Source organism: Ammospiza caudacuta, chromosome 6, assembly GCF_027887145.1.
Source record: "Ammospiza caudacuta isolate bAmmCau1 chromosome 6, bAmmCau1.pri, whole genome shotgun sequence".
In the NCBI taxonomy this organism is placed as follows: Eukaryota; Metazoa; Chordata; class Aves; order Passeriformes; family Passerellidae; genus Ammospiza; species Ammospiza caudacuta.
In genome coordinates, this window is record NC_080598.1 from 27,383,518 (window position 1) to 27,401,736 (window position 18,219).

An 18,219-nucleotide genomic window follows, 5' to 3' on the forward strand; every position below is an offset into this window, starting at 1 on the left:
CTAATGAGAAACTCATTCTGTTAGAAATTTTCCTGGCCTCTTTGATTTTGTGCTATTGTGAATTCATTCTTACTATTCCAGGGCCATGAATGTTAATTTTGAACCCATGTATCAAAAGAAATTAACCTCTGCCTTACAGTATGAAGGGCAAGAAGTTCTCAGTCAAAGCGCAAAAAGGGAAGGAGTATGTTTAAAAATGTAATGATCTCAACTAATTACAGTCAATTTTTGGTTAGATTTTTCTGTTGTTTTGTATTACAGTAATATTTTTTTTGCTGTTAATAATTAAGTTTGTCCTATGTATATAACTAAAAATAACCCGAAATGTTCTACAGTCTCATTGTCTGAAGTAGTGCTGTAACAAGAACATTTGATATAGGTCCATATTCATGGTAAGAATGAGCAGAACAATCCTTGAAGGATGTTGGAGGTCTGCTCAAGTCAGTGCAGTGTTCTGCCAGAACTCTGCTGGTAGAATTAAGACCTTTATTGTCAGACAGCTGTTTACTCTTAAGTTTCCATTCCAAACCTTCTAACACGTGCTAAGCAAAGACTTTTCTATGGCTTATTTCCAGCAGTCAGATGTTAATAGCAGTATGTCCAAGGGTAATGCCTGCCTGTCCAAAGCTAATGCAAGCCTCAGCAAGGGCAGTTCAAGTCTGACAAAGAGCCAGTCTGTCAAACAGGTACCACGTTGGGTTTTAGGGATGTGCGTGGGTAACTAGCACACTGGTTGAGAGTGATGTCTCATAATTCACAGGGTACTACTGTGCACAGTGTCATGGGTATTGCTTCCACAGCAGCTGAGCACACACTTCTAAACTTCTAATCAACATTTTTCTTTCAGCTTCTCTCTGCCTCTTGTACACATAGGGTGAGGGTGGCAAGTATCTAACACCTGCAGTTGCTGGGACTGAGCATGTATATGGCTTGTGTTGCCTGCTAATACCTTGCTTCTTTCAGGTACAGGGAAAGAAGGTGCTAAGCAAGCCTAGTCTGAAGGAAGACGATGATAAATCAGGCCCTATTTTTATCATTGTCCCAAATGGGAAGGAACAGAGAATGAGAGAAGAGAAAGCTCTGAAGGTGAGAAAAATCAGAATGTGTTCACAAGTTTTGAAGTGGAGGCTTTTAACACTTTCTTTAGTTTTTAATTTAGAATTAAACATACTGTGACATGTGTTAGCCACTGTCCATCTCTTGGAGTCTGATTCTTGAGTTGAATTTCATACATCAGTAGTGGGCTTACTGTGGTATTTCTTTTCTGATTTTCAAATTTTGTGCATTTATACATTGTCATAAAAACCTAAGGACTTTTCACATTTTTCAAGTAGTGAAGTATCATTATGCTTAGTCAATTGTTTTCAGGTAGAATGTCAGAGTTCTAGGGTATGTTGCAAATGCTTTAATATACTTACTTTGAGCAACCCCACTTAGCAATTTAAATAGGGAAAATTCTATTAGTGAAAATATGTGTGTTATTTATAACTTGCTAGTAAGTAGGCCTGTCTGGAGCTTAAAAACAATGAATTAAAGTGATAATTAGTAAGATAATAGCGTAAAGATAATCAGTCCATATGAAGAAAACTTGTCATGTAAAAAAAAAATTGAGCAAACACCACTAATTTTTCATCACTTATTGGTAATAAGAAGGTTTTGAAAACAGATTCTAAAGCAGAATTAAAAGATGTTCAATCAGCAGCATCTATGAGGAAGAAAAGGTATTACTTGCTGTGAGTTCTAAATACTGCCTTTTACAGGTGTTAAAGTGGAATTTCACTACTCCCCGTGATGAATATATTGAACAGCTGAAAACTCAGATGTCCACTTGTGTTGCCAAGTGGCTACAGGATGAGATGTTTCATGCTGACTTCCAGCACCACAACAAAGCACTGTCTGTTATGATTGAGGTGAGTTTGGATCTGTGGTAGAAGATGAGGCTGACAGAATTACTCTCTGCTATGAAAGATACTCCTTGAATTAAAATAAAATAGAAATTCTCTGAGGAGCCAGGGATCATTGTTCTGTGTAGTTGAAACCTAAACATATATAGAAATAATTTTCAGAGGTATGATGAAGTTGGTATTAATACTGTTTCTCAGGAGAAGGAAAAATTTCCTCACCAGAGACTTCTCTTAGAATTTCAGAAAGGCATCTAAGTTAAAAGTGAGTATGTATTGTTCTAAGAATATACCAATAAATGTAGATTATCTTATTAGACATAGCTTAGTTTATTTTCTTATTGAACAGTGTATATATGTGTTTCATTTATGTAACTTTTTTTTTAACTGCCTTCAAGCACTTGGAGAGTGAAAAAGATGGAGTCATCAGCTGCCTGGATTTGATCCTAAAATGGCTTACCCTGCGGTTCTTTGATACCAACACAAGTGTTTTGATGAAAGCACTTGAATACCTTAAATTGCTTTTCAATTTGCTGAGTCAAGAAGAGTATCACCTCACCGAAAATGAAGCATCCTCTTTCATCCCATATCTTATCCTAAAGGTACAATTCGTTTTACAGAATCTAATGTTATTTTTCATGAGGATTATGGCAGAATACCATCAAGCATTGCAATATGTTAATTTTAAATATATTGCGAATGGAGTGAAGTCCAGGTGGTGGCTTGTGTGACATTCAACAGGCTGTGTTTATTTAACCTGGAGAAAAGGAGGCTCAGGGGATATATTAGTGCTCTTCATAACTACCTGAAAGGAGGCTGTAGCGAGGGGGATGTTGATGTTGTTTGTCAAGTAATAAGTGAATATAATTAGAACAAAAGGACCCAAATTATTCTAGGGGAGGCTTACACTGGATATTTGGAAAAATTTTATTTGTTGAATGGGTTGTCAATCACTTTAATGGGCTGTCTGGGGAAGAGGTTTAGTCTCCATCACTGGAAGTATTTAGAAGACATGTAGATATGCCACTTGGGGGCATGGTTTTGTGGTAGACTTGGCAGTGTTGGTTTAACGGTTTGACTCAATGGTGTTAAGGTTGTCTTTTGTCACCTTTACGATTCTATATGGCGTATTTCCCTTAAGAGCCATTGACAAAAAGGATTTTTTGCCTTGAGAATGATTCTGGCTTTCCTAAGACTATTTAGCATAGTCAAAAGTATCACAAAACTGTGTAAAATATTTTGTATTTCTTCCCCTCTTTTTAATTTTTTTACGTTAATTTTCCATTAGGTAGGAGAACCGAAAGATGTCATCCGTAAGGATGTACGTGCCATTCTGAACAGAATGTGTCTCATCTATCCAGCCAGCAAGATGTTCCCTTTTATCATGGAGGGGACAAAGTCAAAAAACTCCAAACAACGTGCAGGTAGGAAATGGCCTGTTTGAACTGTACATGTGTAAAGTACTTGAAATTGCTTTGTTTTGCATCTTGAAAAACCCAGCATAAGAATGTTGAGTGGGATGTGAAATTTGCATGCACATGGCATTTTATGCAGATGTTTGCAAGTGTTTAAAGGATGGGATTTTCAACTAGTATCATATTGCTTTTTATATTTTGGTGTCTTTATACCTTCCAAAGACAAGGAATCTCTTAAGTTGCTATGAGTATTATGAGTCCCTTGAGTAGGCTTGTTTTCTTAGTGAAACAGTGCTAGTGAGAACAGTGACAGTACTGTGTCCCTACTCACCAAGGGAATCAGTTAATCTGAGCAAGAAGTGTCTCTAGACTGTACATCTGTTTCACCACAAATAATGTCTGTAATAAAATTGTGGCATTTGTAGTTCAAACAACTTCCTGATCACTTTGAGAGTATCTTATCCTGGTATAAGCAGAAAGTTAAATTCTATACATAATATAGTATTGCAAGCTCACAACTGTTTACCTGAATGTGATGTTAACTGTAGCATTGCTCCTACCATGGTTATGGGAAATACTTGAAGTGTAGAAGGATGACTGACTGCTTTTATCTGTGAAGTAGTCTGCTGTAGCTTACCGTTGATCCCATAAATCACCTGGAGTATATCTGTCCTCAGCTTTGTGATTGGCAGTTCTCTACAGTGAATGTTCAAGCTGTACAAGCAACACAGGAATTGGGAGGGCTCTCTTCACAGCAGCTTTTAAGTTGAATGTGCATATGTTATCATCTTCTTTTAGAATGCTTGGAAGAGCTTGGATGTCTGGTTGAATCATATGGCATGAATGTATGCCAGCCAACTCCAGGGAAAGCCTTAAAAGAAATGGCAACCCACATTGGTGACCGGGACAACACCGTGCGCAACGCTGCACTGAACACCATCGTGACTGTCTACAACGTCCATGGTGACCAAGTGTTCAAGCTGATTGGAAATGTCAGTATAACTGCACATGAGTTCATGGTGGATTTGGGTTAGCATGCTGTGCTTGGTTTGGTTTGTGGGATTGTTTGTTTGGGCTTTGGTGGTTTGATTTTTCTTCAAGTCAGTCCTTACGCTTTTGTAGGGGGATTACCACTGTTTTGCTTGTGATTGATCATGGTACATCTTGCTGTTGGTGTCAAGAGCATTTTGTAGTTTTGAGAATAACTTACTACATCATAGATTCTCTGATGGCTATTTGGTTAATCCCAGATAGCAGAATATATGAAATCATATGGTTTGGGAAGGGACCTTAAAAGCCATTTAGGTCCAAACCCCCTGCCATGGGCAGAGACACTTGGACACTTCCAGGGACTGGGTATCCTTTTTCATTGCCTCAGCCACTCTCACAGTGAAGAGTTTCTAATCCAATCTAAATTTATCTTCTTTAATTTTAAAGTAATTACTTTTCTATCACTGTATGCTCTTGTTAGAAGTCCCTCTCCAGCTTCCTTGTAGGCCCCTTTTAGGTACTGGAAGACTGCAGTGAGGTTTCCTCACAGCCTTCCCTTCAGTATGCTCCCAACCCCAACCCTCAGACTGTTTCCAGTAAGAGATCAGCCTGTTTCCAGTAAGAGAGCTGTATTTAACCTGGATGTGCATGAATAAAAAAAAAGAGAAAGACTGACCTTCATGGGAATTAAATTGTTTATAAAGAGTAACTTGCGTTATAGTCAATTTTACAAGTGACACATCTGATTCAGAGTATTTGGATAAGTTATTTGGCCAAGAAAGGCTAGTTGTTGGGGCTCCAATGAGTTCTCAGCTATTTTTCTTTGTCCCCAACTTATCCAGTTGCTTTGCAGTTGAAGTCTGGTAAGTTTTGCTTGCTTGCTTCATCTTACTGCATTTCATTTTTAAAGTGTCAGAACGATGCTGCTTTGTATTGCTGCTGTTTTGCTCTCTGAAAATTATACTTAATCATTATCATCTAAAATGCAGTAAAAGTTAAAGATGGTAAAACTCAGTTTCCAGTGTTCAGCAATGGAAAGCTAGTTCACTGTGTTTCTAATTACTGTGCATATCAGATTAAGTAGACTGAATTCCAATCTGAATAAAAAGCAGTTAGATAATTTTTTTACAGTTCTGTTCTCTGGATTTGACCTTGGTAATGTTTCTAGCAGCATTAAAACTGATTGGAATGTGATAGATATTTTAATGCTTTTGCAGCTTTGTTGTGTTGTGTCATATGCCATAGGGCATACAAGCTATTGGATGGTATTTTATGGAATATGAGAAGGCTGCCCCACTTTTTTTTTTTTTCCAGCTTCTTGAAAAGTTGAAATTTAATGTGACTCTTATTTTCTCTGGTAACTGTTCCCATGAGAGTTAATATTACATTTTCATTAACATCTTATATTTCCATCCTATTTAACTATTGTTCAGAGTGCAATCTGCTTCTGCCTCAGTTTTACATAGTCCATTTGCTTTTGAATTTTCAAGGTAAAGGAAAAACTGTAGCACCTGAACAATTCAGCTCTTTCTGAGCTTCAGTATGGTCCATCTGTGGGTTCTCAGGAAGGTTTCTAAATCTAGGGATGCTGGAGAGTATTGCTCATGAAATTGTAATGCCTACTTTTGTTCAAATGGAGTAATTGGTAGTCTTCAGTCTGGTAGATAAGCAGGTAAATATTAATCTTTTCACTGCTTGAGTTGGAGCATTAAGTTGCCTGATCTGGTATTCATATTGAATTATGAGTACGTTGAACAGGACAACTATCAGAAGAACTCTGGCTTCTGTGGCAGGGTCCAGAGTGTTCAAGCACTGCTAGTAGGGAATGTAGAAAGGTGGGTGGGCTTTTTTTTTTTTGTTGTTTGGGTTTTTGCAGCAACACATGCAACAATTACAAACACTGGATAGTACCATAGTTTGAATTCAAAATTAACTGTTTCTTGAAAGAAAAAACAGGGCTAGAAATAGGTGTATTCTGTATTACAGCTTGTCAGCATGGGTTAATTAGCTCTTGAAGTAGCATCTGACAGTCCAGAGTGTTCTGGTGAGTTTGCTGCTCAGAGGTAGCATTGACAGTTCTCACCTTCATATTAGAGAATTTCAGTCTGCACTGATAAGTATGGTGTGAATCCTCTAGGTGACTGAGACTTCTAAAACCCATACAACTCAGGATGAGTGATAGCATTGTGTGTTACAGCTTTCAGAGAAAGACATGAGCATGCTGGAGGAAAGAATAAAGCGGTCAGCCAAGAGACCCTCTTCTGCTCCAGTGAGACAGGCAGAGGAGAAACCTCAGCGTACTCAGAACATGAGTGCCAATGCCAGCATGATGCGCAAGGGACAAGCTGAGGACATGTCCTCCAAACTCAAGTATGTGATGTTCCATTATGGTCTCTACCTGCATAGTGGATGTGCTAATATGTCTGACAATGTCACTTTAGTTCTTGTATCATCATCTTCGCATGTTGTGAAAAATGGCCAAATAATATAAATCTAAATGTCTGAAATTTTTTTGTCTTGTCTGTCTTGAAATCTTTCTAAATGGTCTTGTGCCTTTTTTCACTGCTTCTCCATGGACAGAATTATGTATCGCACTTATAGGATGTAAGTACTGCCCACTAACTCCTTGGTAGCAAGGCTCTTGTATCTTTCAATTTCTATCCTTGCCATCCCTTCCTGAGGGTGATGGGTTTGCCATGGCTAGTTCTAGATTATTTATAGATCTCTGAATAAAAGAAAAGAAAGAAAAGAGAAATACAGGTTTCTGTCAAGGTGACTGTAGGTCAGGCTGCAGACAGACATGGCACTTCCACATTAAGCAGCTGTTAACGATATTGGGAGAACTTTCAGTCTGTTGGACTAAATTTGTTGGACCATGTTCTGGTTGTATTAGACATTAAGCATAAAAATGGATAAGCATGTGTGAATTGTAGAGCCTGGGACAACAGTACCCAAAACAAAAAAGCTCAGAAACTATTCCTTGCCACCTGCTCATCATTTTTGATTAAAAGTCTGTGCTGAGAACTATATATTCAATTATTTCCTTGAGAAATCTGATATGCAGTATAGGTCATGTGGGAATGCTGTGAGTCTTGGACTCAGAGGGGCTTGTGAAATTGCTCTGTACGTGTGCATCCTATCCATTATTTTTAAAAAAGGCAAAAAAAAAGCCCTTCAAACTTAAAAGTTATATTATTTTAATAGTACTGTAAACTGTGCTAGTTATCCCAAACCATGCATACCTGGCACAGGTACAGGGTATCTTGTGGTTTACAAGAGAAACTAGGAGGACAAGTAAAGTAGCAGCTGCTCTTCTGGCCTACAGAAGTTTGTTTTACTAAGGACCAGGGGAAAAGCAGAGTGAGTTAAGGGGCTTGAATATAATCCAAACTGCAAAACCTGTGTTAGTATGAGAACTTTAAAGTTACCAGTGGATGGTAGTGCTAATAATCTTACCTCTTAAACTAAAAATCTCTCCTGGTTTCTGTAGCCAAAATCGCAACATGGGCAGCCACCCGGAGACAACACATACAGTTCCACGGGAATTTCAACTGGATCTTGATGAAATTGAAAATGACAATGGAACTGTCAGATGTGAGATGCCAGCACTTGTACAACACAAACTAGATGACATCTTTGAGCCAGTCTTGATTCCTGAGCCCAAGTGAGTTTAGTTTTACCTCCTAAGTGAAATCAGCAGGGCTGCCTAAAAAAGTATTTTGAAAAGGTGAATTGATAGTGCAAGTTTCTATATTCAGACTTGTTTCCATAAGAGGGTAATGTCAGCTAACATGAAGAGATGGCAAAACAAAGGTTTGTTGTGCTCTTCTGAAATCTAGAGAACAGTTATGTTTAATGAAAAATATTAGTTCTACTTAGGCATTTTCATAGTTAGATGGTATTGAGTTTGTAAATGCATTATCAGTGTCTTTACAAACAGTGCAATGGACATGGTAAAAAGAAATTATTCCTTCCTTGAGAATCCTCAGTGAAGAATGAAATCCTTTTTCCTCTAAATCTTCATTGAAATGCAGCAGTTAAGTGTACATAAGTGTAGCTCTCCAAAAAGTAATGAATCCTGTTTCCAACCCTTTAGAATCCGTGCTGTGTCCCCACACTTTGATGACATGCACAGTAACACAGCTTCTACTATCAACTTTGTCATTTCCCAAGTGGCCAGTGGTGATATAAATACAAGCATCCAGGCTCTGACACAGGTAAGTGAATTAAGGTAGCAACTAATCACACTGTACCAGACTTTGCCTGCGAGGGTGATGAGTTGCACTGTGGTGGAGCATCCATGTCAGGTGATGTGGGCTCTGCTCAGAATCTCCCTGATGACAAAACTAAGTGCACAGGGGCCATCTGACTCGCTTTAGCAATAGAAATTCCACTTGAAAGATGTAGAATAACCTTAATGCTTTTCTCATGAGTGCTTCTGTGTTATATTTTTGGTTTTGTCAAATTATTTCTGCTAAGAGTTTGTAATAGCCAGTTAGTCAGTGAGTCTTAACTTTTAAGTTTGAACTGTTTTAGAGATCCTTGGCAAAAGGATTGTCTTGCCCCATAGTTTTTGCATGGGTTTAAGGTGACTTTAACTAGTTAGACGCTTTTTTGTCCAGAAGATTTCATAAAACTGTAAATTCCAGAATCTATAATGCAGCTGTTGCTGTTTTCATTTGTGTATGGGATAGGATTACAGTTCTCTAAAATATCAGTAAATGATTGTGTTTGGATTAGCAATACAAATCTCTAGCTACTGGTTTTGGGTGAAAGCTTAGAATACAACTGCCTTGACAAATGGATTAGTCAGGACAAAACCTTTCCTACAGAAAAGTATTTAAATTATTGTTATTTTGCACTGTTTGCATTATGTTGACTTTACTCAAGTGTTTTGTTTTTAAATCTTAGATTGATGAGGTTCTCAAGCAGGAGGACAAAGCAGAAGCTATGTCTGGCCACATCGATCAATTCCTAATAGCCACATTTATGCAGCTGCGGTTGATCTACAATACACATATGGCAGATGAGAAGCTGGACAAAGATGAGATTGTCAGACTTTACAGCTGTATTATTGGGAGCATGATCACGGTAAGGCTTGCTGTAAGAGATAAGGTGAAGAACAAATAACTTCTGCACAGAAGTTGTGGGAGAATGGAGTGTCTGTTCTGTACCTAGGTTAGCTTCCTACTAAGTCTTTCTTAGGAGGGTTTGTTGCCAAATGCTTATCAATGCACCTTTTGAGAGTAAGTGGGGAATAAGAATTAGGGGAAGAGAAGAAGGTCTCTGCTTCTGCAAAATACAGCCACTAAGACTTCTATTAAGCTCTAGTTTTAAAATTCTTTACCTTTTGCTTGCTGAGTTGGTGGCCTGAGTATTTTCAGAAGTCACTCAGTAGAAATAGCTTTGTTCATAGTTTTGTTCTTACTTTTGTGGGAAACATGGAGATGTGGATATGTCTTGGTTTGACAGTGTAGTCTAGAGAAGTCCTTATAGTACAGGATTATGTGCAAGGAAAACTGACACTTTCTTCAATCTGTAGTTATTTCAGATAGAGAGTCTGGCTCGAGAGGCATCCACTGGTGTGCTTAAAGACCTAATGCATGGTCTTATTACATTAATGCTGGATTCTCGGGTTGAAGATCTTGAGGAGGGTGAGCAGGTCATCCGATCAGTCAACCTCTTGGTAGTTAAAGTTCTGGAGAAGTCTGACCAGACCAACATCTTGAGGTAAGTAATGAAAAGTGCACAATTAACTGCTCTTCTTTACCTGTTCTCTTATGTTCCTTGAACGGCTGAATTTTACTTATTTTGTAAGCAAAGACCGGTGTCTGTAGAATCACTCAGCTAGCTAATGAAGAATTATCACTGATTGTGATCAGAATTTGACTGTACACCTGCAGGCAGGCTAAACAAGCCAGCTTAGTATGGTTCTTTGTGCTTTTAAGTTCAGCAGACTGTCTCTTAAATTCTTGTAACATACTAAAAAGAGAGAAGGTAAGAGCTGTTGCTCATCTGCTGGACTTACCCCAGTCTCCGGTGTGGTATTCTGTGGTGAGTTGGTATTGGTTTTTTTCTTATGTGTAGCACTTTTTCTGTGTAACCTTTATAAATTTTTTCCTTCTAGTGCTCTGCTTGTCCTGCTCCAAGACAGTCTTCTAGCAACAGCCAGCTCTCCTAAGTTTTCCGAACTTGTCATGAAGGTGAGCCTGTAGTAGAGATTTTGAACTTACATGGTTTCTCTGAATCATCTTACCTGAAAGAACAGATGGAGTTAAAAAAATCAGTGTCCATAACTTGAAATATTTCTTACAACTTCTACAATTCTGATCTTACGAGATGTCACATATAGGGACTTTAGGGGGGAGCTTAACACCTGTTAAGAGTTTACAGAAGCTTGTGTACACTAATACAAACTCCACACAGAGGTGCAGTCCTCCATACAGTCACCTGCTGGGCTTATTAGCTTGAGGACCACACTGTACTATGGATTCAGACAGTGCCAGGCTGGAGCTGACTTCTGTCCTGTCATCTGTATTGACAGGCAGAGTGAACAGGCAAATGTCTGCATTTAAAGCATGAGCACGATCGTTTCTTACCATACAACACCCTTTTGTAACTGGTTAAGATTTAAAGACAGCTCAGGCATTCTTAATGTGGTTAAACATAAAGAACTTGTCTATGTGTAGGTATAGATAACATATATATATATATATATATATATGTATTATCTGCTGAAATTTCTTCACACAAAGTATTCAGTCTCCAGTTATAGGTAGAGAACCTTACGTATGCATCAGCTCTAAAGAAAGATCTGGATACTGTACAGCCAGTTGCAAAGAGAAAGTACGCACCAGTGCAAACCTGCTTGATCAGCAGACACAGTGCCTGCCTGTATGATGTGCTAGCAGAGTGAAGTGGCTCAGTGATAGTGTTATGTAACTTCTTATATAATCAAGTGCTTCTTTCTTGAGTTGTCTTGCTTCAAGTCAGCCTCTCATTGCAGTGTCTGTGGAGAATGGTGCGTCTTCTTCCGGAAACCATCAATAGCATCAATCTGGATCGGATTCTGCTGGATATCCACATTTTCATGAAGGTCTTTCCCAAAGAGAAGCTCAAGCAATGTAAGAGTGAGTTCCCTATTAGGACATTGAAGACACTCCTTCACACCCTGTGCAAGCTGAAAGGGCCCAAGGTCAGAGCAATCACTAGTCACATATTTTTAAATTGGATGTTCATGCAGTCTTTAGAGTATTTCCTCTTTTTTTTTCCTTTTTTAAAATTCCCCTTTTTTCTCATTTTAGATCTTAGATCATTTAACAATGATAGACAACAAAAATGAGTCTGAGCTAGAAGCTCACCTTTGTAGACTAATGAAACACGCTATGGAGCAGACGGGAAAAGCTGATAAGGATACAGAAAAAGGAGCTTCTCGCATAGTAAGTAACAATGTGTTGGCAGGGGAAGGGGGTGTAAAGCAATTCATTTAAGAAACAAACTAAATTTTGTGTAAGTAGTAATTCCATTTTCAACATGCAACTAATGTTGGAAATACTCTTGTAAAGTGAAATTTTCATTTACGCCTGTTTTGGAAATTTGTTGTATGTGTTTACCTGAGTATACTGTGCATACCCCAGGATGAAGTACTCTGCAGGAAATTCAGATGTATATCAAAAGTTTTATGCTGCATGGTACTGCATCTGATCTACTAAAAGTAAGCCATATCCAAAACAGGTTTTAAACACTTCTCAGAAGGAGTCCGACATCTTCATGATGTTCTTGCTCACATTCTGTGTATCAAGTGGCTATGTAGAACCCTGATCACTTCAAGGTTTTCTTCATCTTGGAAGCTCTGTATCCAGCTAGCAGGTGTGAGGGTGTTTGTCTGATTTCTTTTTTATTTTATTCTTTGTTTTAAAGTCTCCTTTTGTTTATTTATTTAGGAGGAAAAGGCTTCAAAAGCCAAAGTCAATGATATTTTGGCAGAAATATTTAAGAAGATTGGCTCAAAGGAGAACACCAAGGAGGTGAGTGCCCCCTTGCTGCAAGAAAGAGAGCATGATATACTAGAGTAGTGTATGCAACAGTTGTAGTAATACATAGCAACTCTTCCTTCCCAGGGTCTGGCAGAACTGTATGAATACAAGAAGAAATATTCTGATGCAGACATTGAGCCCTTCCTGAAAAATTCCTCACAGTTCTTCCAAAGCTATGTAGAAAGAGGCCTCCGACTGATAGAAACAGAACGGGAAGGGAAAGGACGCATTGCTACTTCTACAGGTACGTTATAGCAAAACTGATTGGTTTGTGAGAAGCAGAGCTAGAACAGTTACAGGTCTCCTGGTAGAAATTAATATTTGTGTACATTTATGGATTTCTGAAGCAAGCCATTTTCTTGCTGTTTTAGTTGCTTTGTGAGGCAGCATTCTTTGTTTACAAAACCAGAAGTTAGAACCACACTAAATGTAGAAAACATCTGAAAGACTTGGCAAACACCTGGTTCTAATCGCTATCCTGTAGTGTGGATTGAACATTTGCCTGTGTTTCATGTGTTTGGTATCAAGAATTGGTTCTGCAAGGTATAAAGGTGGTTTAAAACAGCAGTATCAGCTGTCAGATTCTCCTTTGACCTTTTTACTGAAAAACGTATAGGATGCTTTTAATAGTATTTTTTTCTGTGGAATTGGAAAGCTTATTTTAAATAACATGAACTGTTTCTGCAGAATTTGTCATTAATTGGGTGAATTACTGTAAAACTGTTTGTTGCTGAGTCTTTTCATTGCAGATAAATACAAAGGAGTATTTAATGAAATATTAGGGAAGGAATGTGACAAATTATTAGCTGACAGTAAAAGCTGGTACACAGTCTAGCAGAACTACCTCTAACCTTTATTTCTTACTCATTTCATAGTGTCCTGTGAAACTTTAGCCTTTTTTCTACTATTGCTCCTTCTCCTATCCCTGTATTGTGGATTCCTTTAGGAAGATGGATTATATGAGGTTCTTTTAGAACTTCCTAAATGTGTCCACCTATGTAGGACAGAAAATTTTACCTTGCATCGTAAAAGTCTGTACAACTGAGAAATACTAGTTCAGCAGTTTTCAAAACCTAATTTACTTGCCACGGTTGTCTTTTTTTTTTCTTCCCTAACTTTGTCTGATATAATAAAACATGCTGTTCCATACTGCAACAGTGCTTTATTTAGATTAAGGTATAAATGCTTAACCTTTATTCTCCTTTTATCTGTTTTAAACACCCTTGTCATAAATTAGTGAGAACAAATCCTTGTCCATGATAAGTCTTAAGAAAGAATTTGCAATTCATTTAATAATGGAAAAGGTTTTTTCATCATGTAAATTCCTTTTCTAGTCTCTTGGTAGGGAAGCTTTAAAAACCTTGTTATGTGCATTCCAGAATTCGCTCTTTGAGACTTTGTTGGAATAAAAAGCTTCAAGTTGCACAAATGAGAGATAAAGAGGGGTTAGAATCAGTGGTAAGCCCAAAAGTATGACTAAACTAGAAAAAGACAGACAACTCCAAGTATTTCTCACCTTGCCAATTGCTCTGTTCTCCCCTTGGACATGTTCACTGCTGATGCACAGCAGCATCTTCCTCTCCCTGCACTGTTCTCTTCAGCTGTTGGTTTCAGCACTTCTAGAGCTGAAACCTCTGCAGCCATTCCTTAAATTTCTCCATTTCTTTTCTTGGTTTTCAGTTGTCACTTTTGCAAGGAAATGAAAGGCCAGATATATCTATACTAGCAAATGCAAATAACTAGCAAATAATAGGTTGGTTAATTCTTCATCCCTTGCATCTTTTCACAAGGACCTGACCAAGAGGTTTATGCTTTTCTGATGTTTTAAATCTTTTAACTCTCCTTCCCCTCATCTTCCAGGAATTTCTCCTCAGATGGAAGGAACATGTGTTCCTGCGTCTACCCACACTGTATCTTCATCTATAGGAAACACAAATGGGGAGGAAGTGGGGCCTTCAGTTTACTTGGAAAGATTAAAAATCCTCAGGCAGCGTTGTGGCCTTGACAACGCAAAGGTATTGTACTTGACAACACTTGTAAAATCCCCTGGAGAGGCACTTGATTTGCACTCACTTACTTTTTTTTTTTTTAATAAGAATTCAAATGCCAGAAGGCAGATTCCAATCAGAATTTATAATCTTTCATTTATAATGCATGTCCTAGCTACTCACTGCATGTCACTATGCCTAGTATAAATGGCTTTAATCTCATTACTTGGCCAGGTAGGCTTGCATTTCAGTCTGCTCTGTCTGCATTGCTGATGTTGTGTGCAGGTTGTTTCTACAGGCCTGTAGCTTATCATTCCTTGATGGGAAGTTGAATCTCAGAAAGGTCCAAACAGTAACTGTTCTCTAAAAGTTAACACCTCAGAGATTAAGGATGTGGAAATTCTAGACTTCCTGCTCTAAAACTACCATGAGAGCTGATAAAACTTTGAAGTTTTATATGTTTTGGGTGTATGGATACTAAGGTGCAGGAATGATAAATGAGTTTAGTACTGGAAATCTGTAGACCCAAATTTCTTACAGTTCAATGATCTGTGTGTTAGGAATCTAGTGCCAATTCCTGAAATTTGAATTCGGCCATGTGAGAAGTGATGTTCGCTCTAGGAATAGTCATCCAGATGCATCACTGTTTTAACCTTTGACACAAATTTGAGTATCAGCTTAGAGCTCTGAGGAGGGGAAATGTTTCCTAGATCATAGTAATAAGGTAAGTAACTCAGATGGAAATATTGGTAAAAGAACAGTGAATTGCCACTTTAAGTCTTTTACAGGTTCAGTCTTGCCAGTTTCCTCTTCTCATTCTTCCAGAAAATTCATTGTCTGCTGATGTTGCACATAGGCAGGGATTTTTCTCTTGTGTTAGAATTTAGGCTGTTCAAGACTCTGGCAGTCTATCTCAGTAAAACTCTAGTCTGCAAGGAATTTTTTGATCTTGAAAGACTAGCTTCTTTGTGTCCCTGTTGACATAAAATTAAACATTAACTGCTCAGATGATTGAGCATAGTAATTAGCTTTGCATGGTTCTGACTTTGACAGCAACTGACTTTATTGCTCCAGATCCACTTGTGTTGTGGTGCTCTTTCCCTTTCCTCTGTTTTTATTGCTTGAAGAGATGAAAAGCCATTGATGATGATTTGTACGTTTTATATGGCCTTTACCACTTTACATCTTAACACTTCCCTTTTCTCCCTCATAGCAGGAAGACAGACCCCCTTTGACGTCTCTGCTCTCTAAACCAACACTCCCTACAGTTGCATCCTCTACAGATATGCTTCACAGTAAGCTCTCCCAGCTGCGTGAGTCCCGGGAGCAGTACCAACACCTGGACCTGGACTCCAATCAGACTCATTCCTCTGGCATTGGAACTACCCTGGCTTCACCCTCTTCTGCAGCGGCCAATATTGATGACTTGAAAAAAAGATTGGAGAGAATAAAAAGCAGTCGCAAATAGAGATGCAGAGAGACGGTATCGCTGTTGCTTGGGGCTGGCTTCAGCTTTAGTTTACTAAACTAGAAGTCTTCATAGTTAAATGGCCTCGTTTAGGCCTAATGTATACAAACTGGTTTATGTATAATACAGTGGATTTTGGGGGGTTGAGTCATTGTGGCACAAGTATTTGTACATAATCTGCTTCTCAATGAGCATCTCTTTGACAATAGAAGGCTGTCTGTGTATTAGTTTTAGTGTACAGACCTGTAAACAACCATCCTCTTGCTCAGACTAGTTTCTCATGACTTGGGGTTTTTATTTGTAAAGTTGTCTTTAAAATCTTTTCCTAGTTCTTGACTCTTAGAAAACCTTTAGTGATTTCACTTTTAATTTTGTGAATTCTTCTCCATGTAATCCTTGAACTGTTGATTCTGTATGGACACATGGCATGAAGTAACTAATTTAAGTGTCTTTTGTAAATAAAGTTTGCATTAACTATACCAGCCTCTATAGGAACAGCAGCAGCTGCTGGTTAGAGGTCACTCTCTATTTCTGAATGTTAGTGACTGGGCATCTAGAAACTGAACTAAGCTGACATGAACCTTGGGATTTGGATAGGGTAGGGAAGATGAGTGGAAATACACTGTCTGTGAGTGCAGTCCTGAGACTTTGCACTCTTCTATGAGCAGTAGTACATTTTTTATATAGTTGCTTTTTTGTTTTGGAATGTTTCTGTAACTTGAAAATACTTAGTTTGCTGAAATGTTTATTTTGAATTATCTAGTCCTTGTGATGCCTTTACTCAGATTGTGGTCCCAGCTGAGGGAGCTTTCTTTGAGGGAGCCTGCTGCTGATGATATGGAATAGAGTAGCAGTGGTGTATGGTCAGTGGACTCATTTATCCTGAACTCATCTGGTTAAGCAATGTTCCTCATGCAGGTAACTCACTCACTACATGCTTTTTGCTCTTAAGCATCAGATGTTACCATTTTTTAACTAAGATACCTAATAGAACCAGTCTGCAAAAGTTGTAGCCACTATTTTTTTTTTAATGAGTGAACAGCCTTTCTCAGAAGCTCCAAATAATGAAGATTTAAGGCAGACACATTGCGTATCCTTTCTAGCTCTTTCATTTCTAGGGAGGTCATGTATTTTCACCTTACTGCTGCACTTCCATGTGAAAACTGGTTGTGGAGCATAAATTGCACATCTGTTCCATAGCTAGAACAGAGTTATTGAAGGGTTGGACAGGCAGGCTTAAAATAGCACACTTCTATGCTAGACTTTTAATCTCTTCCATGTAACTGCTGCTTTTGTTATTTGCTGTGTGGACCAGCAGTCTCTGCCTGAGAGCCATTGCTGAAACTGTCTTGCCTGATTACAGTAAAAACGTGACTTTAAATTAGTACTTGTACTACAGATCTATGCCAGAGCTTCTGCAAATGTCTGAAATCTTCCTTTCACAGGACCCCCTAGGCTGGGGTTGCAGTTGACATAATGCTGCTTGGTGCTTATGGTGAGTTTGCACACTGTGATAGCAGGTGATCACAAGCATTCTCCATCCTGTGTTAACTGATATGATGCCATTCATTGCTCCACTGCCTCCATTTAGTAGTCATAGTCTCCTCTCATAACCTGAAATGGGTGTGCACTTGTGGAACAGAGCTCTGTTACAAGTGGAGGTTTGGCCCTTATTGGTTAAGTGCTGTGGTTTTGTGCACTTAAACCAGGGCAGTTTGTGGATAGTTTGTGTTGGCTAGAGTTACTGCCACTACCTCTCAATTACTAGCTGCTCTCTGAAGCTTAGTGACATTTTAATTAATCCATATGTTCCTTTACCATATTCAGCAGACATTCTGAAGAACTATTTGTTAATTAGCTCAGGATGTAAAACAGCAATGCCTGCAAACCTGCATAAACTATTTTAAATTTGAAGCTGACTCAGAAGTGAAATACAGGAATAATTGAGTAGCAGAAGATATAGTTGTTTTTATGAATGAGTTTTTACCCTGTGTCTTTGTAGTGTTTGGTTGGACTCAATATCCTGGGAGTTCTGAACTAAAACTTGTGCACATAAATTAATAAAGCCTAATCTTTAGCCCAGACAATATTTAAATAACATTAAACTGAATTTTAAAAATTAGTCTTCTGTATTGTTTGTAACAAGTCAATATGAACAGTGACTTTCTCCAGAAACTGTATGGTCCTGGTTCCCCTCTTTGGTCACAGATTTGATAGTAGTGAAGGGGTGAGGCTTAAAATTTAAACATTAGAAGGGCTAAATATTTTCAGTGTTCAATATATGTGGTTATCAATGACTTTAAACAGTCATGAAACTTGAGATGTTGAGGTTTTTTTCTTCAGATTTCATTGAGAGGTTGGTTTTTGTGCTTTATTTGGGAAAAAATGTCATGACTGTTTTAGTAGAAAATTGGCCAGTCA

The 18,219-nt window shown here is 38.3% G+C and overlaps 1 protein-coding gene and 1 non-coding gene across 5 annotated transcripts in view; both read left to right on the forward strand.

Annotated features, from left to right (window-relative positions):
* CKAP5 (cytoskeleton associated protein 5) overlaps positions 1–17,920 on the forward strand; it is a 54,139-nt gene extending 36,219 nt beyond the window's left edge. The window contains exons 28-46 of one of the 4 annotated variants that reach the window (XM_058807926.1): positions 576–686; positions 964–1,086; positions 1,761–1,910; positions 2,300–2,503; positions 3,190–3,325; positions 4,115–4,308; positions 6,504–6,676; positions 6,887–6,910; positions 7,797–7,970; positions 8,403–8,523; positions 9,218–9,397; positions 9,849–10,036; positions 10,434–10,509; positions 11,313–11,501; positions 11,611–11,745; positions 12,250–12,333; positions 12,427–12,586; positions 14,203–14,357; positions 15,544–17,920. In XM_058807926.1, coding sequence (XP_058663909.1) covers positions 576–686; positions 964–1,086; positions 1,761–1,910; positions 2,300–2,503; positions 3,190–3,325; positions 4,115–4,308; positions 6,504–6,676; positions 6,887–6,910; positions 7,797–7,970; positions 8,403–8,523; positions 9,218–9,397; positions 9,849–10,036; positions 10,434–10,509; positions 11,313–11,501; positions 11,611–11,745; positions 12,250–12,333; positions 12,427–12,586; positions 14,203–14,357; positions 15,544–15,798 — 2,832 coding nt within the window. In that variant the 3' untranslated portion in view covers positions 15,799–17,920. The remainder of the gene's footprint in view (positions 1–575; positions 687–963; positions 1,087–1,760; positions 1,911–2,299; positions 2,504–3,189; positions 3,326–4,114; positions 4,309–6,503; positions 6,677–6,886; positions 6,911–7,796; positions 7,971–8,402; positions 8,524–9,217; positions 9,398–9,848; positions 10,037–10,433; positions 10,510–11,312; positions 11,502–11,610; positions 11,746–12,249; positions 12,334–12,426; positions 12,587–14,202; positions 14,358–15,543) is intronic. The other 3 variants (XM_058807923.1, XM_058807924.1, XM_058807925.1) reach the window with 3 other exon arrangements.
* On the forward strand, positions 8,571–8,681 carry LOC131559578 (small nucleolar RNA SNORD67). Its single transcript, XR_009274904.1, has one exon. It is a non-coding gene; the product is annotated as a small nucleolar RNA SNORD67 (small nucleolar RNA).
* Positions 17,921–18,219: the final 299 nt, after the last annotated feature.